The 12,828-nt window shown below is 40.1% G+C and overlaps 1 protein-coding gene across 2 annotated transcripts; it reads right to left on the minus strand.

Moving 5' to 3' along the window:
- Nucleotides 1-8,241: 8,241 nt before the first annotated feature.
- On the minus strand, nt 8,242-11,303 carry LOC128741416 (prohibitin-2). 2 transcript variants are annotated; one of them, XM_053837217.1, is made up of 5 exons: nt 11,236-11,303; nt 10,971-11,158; nt 9,996-10,654; nt 9,722-9,818; nt 8,242-8,462 (listed from the first exon to the last, which is right to left on the minus strand). In XM_053837217.1, the coding sequence occupies exons 2-5, from the start codon at nt 11,101-11,103 to the stop codon at nt 8,302-8,304; spliced, it is 1,050 nt and encodes a 349-aa protein (XP_053693192.1). In that variant the 5' UTR covers nt 11,104-11,158; nt 11,236-11,303; the 3' UTR covers nt 8,242-8,301. The 2 variants fall into 2 exon arrangements, with proteins under 2 accessions (XP_053693192.1, XP_053693193.1); XM_053837218.1 differs by lacking the exon at nt 8,242-8,462 and adding an exon at nt 8,630-8,838.
- Nucleotides 11,304-12,828: the final 1,525 nt, after the last annotated feature.

Raw genomic sequence — 12,828 nt, forward strand, 5'->3', positions numbered from 1 at the left:
ATCAGCAGAGATACGAACGGAACCAACGGCAGTATTGCTCCCGAGTGTTCAACTGCCACAAATGGATCCCAATAGTGCAAACCCAGATCTGAATAAGTAAGATACCACATAACATAGTAATTTCGTGCAGCGTCGTTCATGTCAAATAGGTAAAGTTCAACAACATTTTAGCTAGCTAATGCGAGTTAAGAATCTAAGTGTCATAATAACCATCACAGTGTCGCAAACGCTCGGTTTCATCCCGTTGAATAGCTTTAGAAGCCGATTGATTCGTAACGCGCATAACTATGCCGATTATAATCAAATTATAATAATTATTTGTTAATGTGTGAAAATTTCAACGGAATCTGTTGAAATCTGTTTCTTTCGCCGTTTTGGATAAATGAAAAATTAAAACCAATATTTTAATTGGTTATTTGATTGCTCTGTAAAGGATTAGTAATTTTTTCTTAGCTCTTTTTTCTCTTTGGATGTGTGAAAGGCTTTTAAAACAGCGCAATTTCATCCATTGATTTTATGTTTTTAAAGCTAAGCAAGATATTGAAGTATTTGAAAATTTTTTTTTAGAAAGTTATGACTTATTTTACCGTTGATGTTCCCGAAACTTTTTTAATGCGATGAACACTAAAATTAAGAACATGCATAAGTTATTCAAATCCTGTTATTTATTCTTCCAACATTCCAGATTACCCAGTTTTATACGTTTAACTTTCACTTTCCAATTCTATCTGTGATACATGTCTTTGTTACCTATCTATGCATCTGCCAAGCCTCCGACTAATGTGTAGCAAAACAAACGAACATACCACCATTACTCTTATCCCCATAAAAGATACTCTGCTAACTTCAAAGCGAATTGATAGCAAGTAAAGCCCGCGATGAAACAAAACTAGAAGCCTTACAAAATACATTCTATATCAACATATGTAATACAATGCCATTGTAGTTTTAGGAAAATATCACTCTGTGGTCCAAACCATCACTAGGCTATTTTGGAAAACAAAGCGCAAAAGTATCTTTATTCGTTTTGAGACTTCTTTAAAAATTTTAATCAAACATCGAACACGCAAATCCAAATAATCTCATAGAAATAATAGCTTCTACGTAATGCAATTCGCGAACATGGACAAAAAATGCTAATTTACTCGAAGCCAATTTGCAGTATACAATATTCATACATATACATAAGATAAATGAAGCTGAAAACACACAAAAAATCATTGAAATACACTTGCTCTAAAGAAAAGAAAAAACAAAACTTAACTGAACTGAGGACAGTCGAAACCGTTACACTGCCGCTAACTTTTAATTCAGGGTAGTTTAATCGATGTCAATGTTTCAACTCATATTTTCACAAAACCACCTCCAAACTGATTCTGACTGAAACAAAATGCATAAAAATAGTTACAAAACTACAAAACGGGAACAGTTTATTCAGCGATTGCAGCTACAGGTATAAAAAATAAACAAGCAAAACAGGTCTAACTCAACAGTTCCAAAAGATTATACTAACACACATAAAATATTCACTTATCCAATGGCGGAAACTGAAACAAAGCAAGCGGAATTTTCTAACTCAATCTTTAAATTAACCAACTAGCAAATTGAAATAAAATATCAAAATATGCAGCACCATACCTTATTTCTGAATTGAGAAATCTCCCTTCTCAATTAGAAGTTCTCATCGTAAATTTAACCTCTGTGAGCCATGCCATCTCGACAAAAACCAACCATTAGATTCAATCAGCCTTATTCTAGTTATACTAAAACTGATTGAATTTGTTCAAAAGTAACACCAATTTGTATTATTATTTTCATTCTCTTTTACTTGACTATTCGAGTATAAGAATACTACCTCCAAAATTGTTCGAACGGGAATTCTAACTTGTCGAATATCTCCGCTTTCTGCCTGATCAAGCATTAGAAATGCGATGGTGATTTATTATCAAAACGTGTGTGGACTTTCAACCAAAATGTAAAATCAAATTTTAAAACTACGCTCTTCATGGAAAGTGGTCAAATTTGAATACCCATTCTTACTTTACTTTATTTTTTCGGTGACAATCCGCTTATCGAATCAATGCCGAATTCAGGAGCAGTCTCCACATTACTCGGTCTTGGACTGCCACTCTCTAGTCGCCCCTAAAACCCGCTAGCATCCTCGTCAATAGCGCTCATCCGACGGGTACGGAGTTTGCCTCGAAGTCGTCGACCTCTGTCGGGTTCTCTGCTAAATATTGTTTTCGCAGATCTCTCATCCGGCATCCTTGCATCGTGGCCAGCCCATTGTAGCCTGCCGTATTTTAATCGCTTCACAATATCCGCATCTTTGTATACTTGGTATATTTTATGATTCATGCGCCTGCGCCACTCTCCTTCGTCTTATATGCCGCCAAGAATTGAACGCATGATCTTACGCTCGAGAACGCCAAGAACTCGTTGGTCGCTCTCTTTCAACGTCCACGCTTCGTGGCCGTAGAGTACTACCGGGAGAATTAGCGTCTTATAGAGAGCGAGTTTTGTACGGAGCTGTAGGCTACGGGACCTCAGCTGGTTACCTAATCCGTAAAAGGCCTTGTTGGCTGCCGCTATCCACCTTTTTACTTCACGGCTCACATCGTTGTCACATGTCACTAACGTACCAAGGTAAACAAATTCGTCGACCACTTCAAAAGTATCTCCATCTATCACCACCGTAGTTTCAACACCCGAAGGGCTACCACACTCTCTACCAGCCACCATATACTTTGTTTTGGTAGAATTTATGATAAGCCCTATCCTCGCAGCTTCTTCTTTAAGATGCGTGTACGCTTCTTCCACAGCTCTACGGCTATTACGGATGATATCGATGTGGGGAACCCTGGGAGCATATGAGATTTCGTGATGATGGTACCGCTTATCTGCACGTCTGCCCTTCGTATAGCACATTCCAATGGAATGTTGAACAGAAACATTCGAAAGTCCGTCACCTTGCTTCAAACCATCTAAAGTCACAAACAAGTAGGATGTCTCACCCGCTATCCTGATGCCTGATCTTGAACCATCAAGGGTAGCACGTATCAGCCTAATCAGTTTTGTTAGAAAACCATGTTTAAGCATAATCTGTCATAGCTCATTTCGTTTAACTGAATCATACGCCGCCCTGAAGTCTATAAACAAATAGTGAGTTTGCATGTTCGGTCCCCGCAATTTATCGAGAATCTGTCGCAAGGTGAACATTTGGCCCGTCGTGGAGCGTCTCTCTCGAAAACCACACTGGTATTCGCCAACAAAGGTTTCCTGCAACGGCCTCAGTCTGAGAAACAGGATGCGGGAGAGAATTTTGTATGCAAAATTGAGGAGAGTAATGCCTAGATAATTACTGCATTCGAGTCGATGGCCCTTTTTGTAAATAGGGCATATGAGACCAACAAGTTCGTAGGTAATTCCTCCTCAGTCCATACCTTTAGTATAACCTGACGGATTGCACAATACAGCCGTTCGCTCCGGACTTTCAAAAGTTCGGCGGGGATGCCGTCCTATCCTTTCCTTTGAATACCCATAACTTGGTCATTTAGTAACCAATTCGAAAGATACGGTAGAGATTAGTACAACACGCTTGGTTGGGGGCTTGGGGCCATATTATGGAAAACACAGATATCAAATTCACATAATATTTGAAAATTGAGGTAATTGTTGATAAATAGGAATTTTCCATTTCCAATTCCATCTTAAAGATGTGAATGATGAACGAATAGGTAATGCGTACTATCGGTGACCCCCTAGTGCCTCTTACCCTATCCCTACCTTCTCGGGGTATCAACCGGAATATAAGCAACCTTAGTGTAGATCGTGCAACCAACTCCGGTGTTACGAATTATGGTGTTATGGTTATGGTGCGTGGAAACTCTGTATTCACGGCCTTTTTGGAGGATCTGCCACAGTGTAAATATTTGACCCGTTGTAAACCGCCCAAGTAACCAAAAGTTCCGATAAAAGTGGATTTTTGGTTTAATCAGCTACCCAAATAATTATAAATAGAATTGTATTCAGCTCAATTTTTAAGCAGCCAACCGTACTTTCAAGTTCCAAGTAGGAATGCTAAGCAACTTCCAAACAGAACTAGAAAGTTCACAAAAAGTCTGGTTAGGTCGCTGTATAGAGCGCTATTTAGCTCGAAAAAAACTTCAATAATCTCAAAATTAAAAAGATTGAACAATTTTCCACTTTTCCCTGTTTTTTCCTTAACTAACCCATTTGTTTTGGTTATTGACGATGAGCTTAGTTAGCTGGAAAACCTAGATCAGAAGAATAATGATTGTTTATTATTATCATTTATTTTCATAACTTACCTCGGGTTTCGAACTCGAGTACTCCTCTTGGTAACCTAGCTCCATTGCTGAAATATGGGGCTCTATTCTCAGTCACCTCACCTAAATTTTTTAGGTGAGGTGACAATTTGCGATTCTCTGGGTGACTCCGCTCACCTGGGTGACTGTACAAATTAAATGGGGCCTGTAAGGTGAGGTGACTTTAGGTAAGGTGACAGAAAAGTGAACGAAGTGAGGTGAGGTGAGGTGACTGTGAGAATAGGGCCCATGAGATCTGCATAGATTTCACTCGATGTACTGACTTCTCATTTACTGAAACATCAAGAACTGCCCCAGGTTTCTTTTTGAACTTGACAGTCATTATCTGCACTTGAAGTTCAGATACAGTACGCGCGAAACTTCATCCGGTCATGAAAGTTTTGAAATAGTACGCGCGAAACTTCATCCGAACGTAACAGTTCAGAAGAAGTACGCACGAAACCTTTTTCGGACCAGATGGTTAAAAAAAAGTTCGCGCGAAACTTTAGGCGGTAATTTCTCTGCAACAACATTTTGTGCAAAATTCAGGTAAGTAATTATATAGAATGCAAACAATATTCACTGACGCGATATCAATTACAGCTTCATTGAATACAAATATGCCGTTCGCCGTAGTCGAGACTACGAACGCAAGGGGCCACAATGAGCTTTTGGCGGTGCCAGAAAAATGAATCCGAAGCTCCAAATCCGGAAATATTATGCTGTGGCCCAATTTTCAGCAAGTTCAAGATTCGAGAAAAAATTGCTTCCAGATGCCAGCATCACCCCCAAAAATTCATGGCTAAAATATAAATGTACGATCAAGCGGAATGGCATCCAGTCCTACGATGAGGCGAAGGGCTTATGCGAGGAACTATTCGGTGAGTCCTCATCAGATACGGGGCCAGCCAAAAGCCAACTCAAGAAAAAGGTTAACCAAAACTGTGAGCTTCCAAAACATGCTGGTCTTGGGTAGTGCAAGTCTGCCTCTAACTACAGTAATTGCAAAGATGGAACCACCAGCCGCTCCACTACGACCATCCGCCACATTGTTGCAGCCAGAACCCATACCCATACAATCACCACTCGCTTTACTGCAGGCACCAGTTACTCCTGACGTAACGTAAAAAGCTGCAAAATTCAAAAGTCCATCCTTCGCAGTTGACTGTGTATTTCAGTAAGCAATTGAATGCCAGCTCACATTTGCGATGTTTCGTTAGACTGCTGCGATGACAATTTCGATTTATAGCCTAAATCTATCCAACTCTCCACCCAATAAGCAAACGTTTCATGATACCTAGATCAATCAAGTAAGTAGCTCTCCGTTTGTTGCACCGTCGAAATCGCTTTCCCCGTCGCCATGATTCTCCGCCTGGGCGTCATTCAGGTGTTCGTTAACGTGCTGCTTCCACCTATCGGTCACCTCACGAGCGTCTGTCAGAATACTGCCAATCTTATCCTGATACATTTCGGCTCGCGGCACAAAGCCTTTGCGGGATCCGTTCAGTTTCGCGTTTCCTGAGAACGATGCAGCCGCTCAAACTCTGGATATTGCTACCCTTCCAAGTTGCGCTTTTTCTCCCGAAAGATTTGGTTTCGCTGTATCTTCTGTTTATGTCTTTCCACGTTCTGACGTGTGGCACTGCGCATCTTGGCAGCTCGCGCAGCGTTCTCCTCATCCATCACCCTCCTACATTCATTGTCAAACCAATCGTTTCGCTGATTCCGGGCCACATTCCCGATGGAGCTTTCCGCTACACTGCTGATGGCTGTTTTGATAGTGTTCCAACTGGCCTCGAGAGGGGCTTCGTCCTGCTCGTCCTCTTCCGGCAGCGCAGCTTAGAGTGAATGCGCGTAGTTTGCGGCGACGTCTGGCTGTTTCAGCCGCGCGAGATATAACCGAGGCTGGCATCAGTACCGAATGTTGTTCACAACGGAGAGTCTTGGGCACATCTTAACCATCACTAGATAGTGGTCCGAGTCAACGTTAGCGCTTCGATAGAATTTCATTGGCCAGCTGGTATGCGCTGCACCCTCCAAACACCGATTTGTGTTCCTCCTCATTGGTTGACCTGAGTATTGAAATCCCCGATGATCATCTTGATATCATGTTTTGGGCAGGGGTGGTATTCGCTCTCCAACTGAGCGGAGAATTCATCCTTGTCGGCAACAGTACTTCTGAGGTGGGGGCTGGGCACGTTGATGATATTTATGTTGAAGAACCAGCCCTTGATTCTCAACCTGCACATTCGAGGATTGATTGGCCACCACCCAATCACCCGTTTCCGCATCTCGCCCATTACTACGAAAGCTGTAGGCAGCTCTTGTGTGTTGCCACAGCTCTGGTAGATAATATGTTCATCTCTGAACGTCGGACGTCGAAGTTACGACTTTTCAATACGTCGGAGAGCACTCGGGTGCTCCCTTGGAAGTTGAGAGATCGGCGGTTTCACGTCCCGAGTTTCCAATCCATAGTCCTTTTTCGTCGCGTGGGTCTATCCAGCTTTCCACGAGCAGTAATGGCGGCTGGTGGGTACAACTTTCTGAAGGGTACAGTTTGGTTTTGGCATTCAATGCAGGATGGAAGCCACTACTATTGCTAGCTGGTTAAGTGGAAACATGTAAACATTGTTTAGTGTTCATAGACCAGCCGAAAAGGAATTTAATTGAAGAGCTTAACTGCTGCAACTATCGCGGCATAATACAGGTAATCGCCACCTGCAAGGTACTCTACCAAATCCGGTTATGCCAGCGATCACTGATAGCACAAGGTTTAATAGGAAATTATCAGGTGGACTTCATGGGATCTCGCACCTCTGCGGATCAACTGTTTACCATCCGACAGATCTTGCAGAAATTTCAGGAGTACATACGTATCCATGACTTCAAAGCAGCATAAGGTACAGTCGATCGAGACCAGCTATGGCAGATAATGCTCGAACACGGTTTTTCGCAAAAATTGACGCAACTGATCAGAGTTACATTGAATCAAGTGATGTGTTCCGTGCATCTCAGGGACATTCGAGTCCATTCGAGACGCAATAGCGTTAATACAAGATGCCGCTTTATACTGCTTGCTATTCAACATGGCTCTTGCGAGGGTGATCTGAAGTGCGGGTATCGAAACGAGAGGTACGATCTTCAGCAAAAGTAGCCAACTAATGCTTCGCAGATGACCTTGATATCATACCCGGAACTTTGCGACGACGAAGGCAATCTACGTCAAACTAAAAGCGCAGTCTAGAATTGGGATATATATAAATGCATTGAATATCTAAAATATGAGAAGTGAGGCTCAATGGAGACAAATGCGCACCACCACGAACAGTATCCGTTGGCGGCGACGAACTAAAAATGATAGGCTTGCCGTTGAGCGCAGACAACAGCACTAGAAAGCAGATCCCTTGGCACATTCAGCCGATAAATCCGGCCTGCTTTGCCCTTCGCAAAACGCTACTATCGAGGAGCATAAATCTTCGTACGAAGCTGACAATGTATGCAGCTTGTGTATACTTAAACACTATGGACATGAATCAAAAAGGAAATGAATATTACGAATATTCTAACTTATATAACCACTAAAATAAAAAAGAGCAATGTAGAAAACAATTACCCGACCATCGTAAATACTTGTCGCTTTGATGTTAACGTAATCATTTCTAGTAATACCAGTAGAATTTGATTTTCTGTAGACACAAATTGTTTATCATCCGTACCTTCCTGGACAGGACAAATATATCTAGTTTTTTATTTATAAGAAGGTGAAAGGGCAGGTGAAATTTCTTTCGCAGAAATTCAAGTGGCAATTAAAGTTACAGACTACAAAAATACATTTATATTGAGAAAAACTTAAAATATCCATGAATGGGCTTAGTAAAATGCGAGTATATCTCTTCAGTATGAGTTAAGGGAGAAACTCATCTTTGTTTCTTTGTACATGTGCAAAAATGCATAAGCCCACTACTTTTCCCTTCTACTGATTGCCACTAATCCTATCTGCTGTGGCTTGCGCGATTACCGTAATCAAACCGGTATCGTACTCCGGTTCGCCCGCATCACTTTTGATCGCAGTTGGTCTATCGATCGAGGCTTTCGGAATTTGCACCGGACGGTACCATCGACTTTGGCTCTCATCTGAATCAGGAAAAGAAGCACAATTTGCAACGATAAAAGAGAAAAGAATAGAAAAAATATCGTAAAATATTTTGATTTTGAAAAAATGTTCATTTCAAATGATAGGTCTGATCCAGATAAGCACCGAAGACAATGCTTTCAAAATAAAAATAGGTAAATTTTGCACAAATATTTATTTCATTACATACTATACTGCTAACTATAAATGCTCAAACTGTTCTCAACTTTCTAGTAAAGTACATCATTCTTATCTGGAAGTTTAATTTCCCCTTCTTGGTGGTGCTGTCAGTACCAATTGCTATGTTGCAATGAAAACAACATTTCTAGTGTATGGATTACGTTTCGAGGCAGTGCTGAACCACGAGGCTTTATTTGTCTTTGAAAAAAATTGAAAAAACAATAAGCAGATTAGTCGAATTAATGGTCGTGCGTTTAGGAAACAAACAAGTTACTGTCCAATGCCAGCATAGCGAAATCGTTTTTGAATGTTGGTTAAATGTGCTCAGAAAATATTTATAGAATGATAATGAAGTATGAAAACACACATGCCAGTAAACTGGATAAATTGCCTGACTTATTTCCAGAATATTTGAAAACATATATTCCGAATTATATGTGGAAAAAAAGCCAAATACAAACTCATCAAACCTAAGTACAATGTCATCAAATAAAATCAACTATTAAATTTGAGAAATACAGTATTTCAATAGAATCATAAAAACATTCCAGACAGTAGTTACCTAGGTTCCTTGTTACTCAATCTCGTCTACTGTCATCATCGCTAGCACATAAAAACGTTAAAATAGTAGTTAGACGAAATATTTCAATTTTTATTCGAGCAGTAGAAACTAATTAATGACTTTATGTTGAAATGCTTATAATTGCTGCTTACCAGCTACATAATAATTGCAAAATAAAAGGGAACAGCGAGTCTGCATCTACTGCAACATCAGATTAGCAATGAATAAACTCACGGAACTCAGCTCAATCACAAAGAGTTTCTCGAGATTCATTGCTAGGATAAATTTCACAGTTTTGCTTCGTAGAATTAAACCATCCAATTTTGTTTTCTTTAGGCAAATATGCAAACAACAAATGTCTTTAGCCTTAATTTTTGTGTGACAAAACTGACTAATTGGCGACCGACAACCGAAACAGAAAAGGGAAATTAAAATGCAGCTTTGCGTTCGCCCGCAAACATTGTGCAAAACGATAAACTAATGATGTGAAATCGGTTGGCATGCCGTATTATTTCTTACTTGACACTTTCTTGGACATATCGTCGAACTCTGCATCCGAGATGTTCAGCATCAGACTGTTGGCGGAAAGGTAGACACGGTTCTGCGAGTTGGCGATCTGCAATAGAAAGGGAATGTTTGATTAAGACTCAAGCTAACTATTGCAAACAACAATCAACACTATCATTTTTTTAACTAAGAAATTATCGTTAATTTTGGGTAACTATGATAGATACGTTACAATGATATTCAAAATACATAATTGAAATTTCATTAACAATAGCAATGAACTTACTGTACGCGCAATGTTCTGAGCGGCACGAATCTTTCTCAACTTCAGATAACCTGGATTTTGGCTAACTGCCAAGCCCAACATTTTGGCTGCTTCAGCTTCTCCCTCGGCTTGGACAATCTTCTGCTGCCGCTCTTGTTTGGCCCGTTCAACCAAGAAAAAGGCCCGTTGTGCTTCCTGCTGAGCAACTTGCTTACTTTCGACAGCAGCCGTGTATTCCTTGCCAAAACTCAGCTCAGTCAGCGAAACATCATCGAGAATGATATTGAAGTCTTTTGCACGCTCCACCAGCTCACGGCGGATCAGCAGAGACACTTGCTGACGCTGAGTAATTAATTGCGAAGCGTTAAACTTGGCCACAACACTTTTCAATACTTCGTTGCAAATTGAAGGAAGCACTTTCTCGTCGTAATCCAATCCCAGCTGCCGATACATTGTTGGCAAACGAATAGCATCCGGGCGGGATAGCACTCGTAACGAAATGTTGACCATCTGCAGATCCTTTGAACCCGTCGGTGAGGAAATCTTTCTTGGGCGTGATCGAATATCGTAAATGATTGGATATTGGAACCAAGGGATCCTAAAGTGCAGGCCTTCACTGTAAATATCATCTCCAATACCGCCGATGCGATTGAAAATAATCGCCCGATGGCCACCATCCACTGTAAAGCATGAAAACTATTAATTGAGGTTTCGATTTTATTATTGATATTGACATTGATTAAACCCTGTTGTGTTATATAATAGCCTTGTTTTTATTTCTCCATTTTGTTAAAATTTAATATTATTTCTGTAGTTAAACTAGGACAACATGACTGTATGTAAGAAAATTGATAGAAATCAAATAAGAGGTCGTATATAGTTGTGTAATCAACATGTGCAGAGATTCTCGATATAGCCACCGGGGGGAATTTAAGGTTATGTACATTGGCAAACTATTTACCATGTACACTACAATGGCCGGCTTTTAGTACTTACCAGTATACATGGAATTATTAATGCCATATGCCGCAGCGCCCACAGCGGCCAGGACTTTGAGGCCAGTAGTAAGGCCGGGCGGACCACCCTTGCCGAACTTTCCGGCCAAATCATTTAGCTTACTTTGAGCCATTGTTAGTGTTTAGGCACAATATTAGCAGTATTCTAACTGCACTTCAAACTTTAAACTAAAGAAATTTATAAAAAAGAATCGTTAGTATTACTTCAGTATGATGAAATTCTAAGAAACAAGTAAAACATTTACCTAAACCCCCTAAAACGCAATGAATTGCAACACACCACACAACTTATTCACCACCAATTCTGAATTTCTGAACATAAATGAATTCAGTTCATGCTTCATGGTTCATGCTCCGTTGCGCAAATTGACATTTCTAGATAGAATTAACAAAAGGGCGAATGTCGCAAATGTAAACAAAACGAGTGAGAGTTATTTTTTGCTGGACTAGCATCTATGAAGATAGAATTAACAAAAGGGCGAATGTCGCAAGCGTAAACAAACCGAGTGAGGGTTGGTTTTCCTATGCTGGCCCAGCAAAAAATAACTCTCACTCGTTTTGTTTACATTTGCGACATTCGCCCTTTTGTTAATTCTATCTAGATATAGGAAAATCAACCCTCACTCGGTTTGTTTACGCTTGCGACATTCGCCCTTTTGTTAATTCTATCTTCATTTTCAGGTTGAACTCTGTCATGTTTCCGAAAACACACGCTTACAGCAAGTTACCCAAAAATAAGTAAAATCACGGGGCGAATCACTTCAAATTTATTACCGTGTACCCCCGCTGGAATGACCTTCCTTAAGCGGGGTACGCTGCTGAAAAGAAAACAGCTCAAGAAAAAATCTTGCTATTTACCGAAGAAATTTTGACAACTCCAATGCAAGCAACCACCTGTCATTTTTTCTTGTGGTAATAATTATTCCGTACGGAAAAGTGACGTTTTAATTCACCTGCATGTAAAACTGCGCCATCTGAACGTGAAATAATATTTCTTATGAAGTGCGTACTGCTTAAGAAATCGTAAACGAAATCGATTTCTTGAGCATTTCTTGTCCTATCTTTTTACCCATTACTTTTCAGCAGCGTACCCCGCTTTAATCCGAACATTTTTAATCTGAACCCCGTTGGCAAGAAAACGATTGGACGTATCGGTTTCATGCAGCGGGTGTTTACTGTAATTCGATTTCCATATGAACCAGGAGGCCTCTGTTGATTTTTGTTCCCTTTTTACTGCTGGATTCGTTTATTCAGAACGTTGATAACTCTGGCTTTAGTTTTCAAAAGGTCGCACAAGGGGTTTCCAGCAAGGCGTATCAGTGCGTAGTAACCAAGGATTACTTTTGTAATCATTTACGAATTAATTAGGTAATCAAAGGTAATCAGTATAGTAATCAATGATAATCTTAAGTAATCATTAGTAATCATGATTATTTTTTAGAGATTACTGGTAATCAGAGGTAATCAGTAAAGTAATCAAAAGTAACTTTTTCCGTGCTTTTTTCTAAAGTACGTAGTAATCACTGCTGTTGGAAACCCCTTGAGGTCGCATAATGCATGTAGGATTGATTACGCGACTTTCATATTGTCAATTGCAAGGAAAATTGTATCATCCAAATGGTTTTTGTTTTCTGATTTTTTATGCCAATCTGCATGTGCTGAAAAAGTGCGCCGAAGATACCGAAACGATTTAATGCAAAATAGCACTTTTATGAGCGATATCGCACTTTGGATGGTACAATTTTCCTTGCAATTGACAATATATGTTCCTGGAAGTGTTCTTCGTGCATAAATGTGTCTAAATGAGACATTTCTCATGCACTAAACAACCCAATTTT

Source organism: Sabethes cyaneus, chromosome 3, assembly GCF_943734655.1.
Source record: "Sabethes cyaneus chromosome 3, idSabCyanKW18_F2, whole genome shotgun sequence".
Lineage (NCBI taxonomy): Eukaryota > Metazoa > Arthropoda > Insecta > Diptera > Culicidae > Sabethes > Sabethes cyaneus.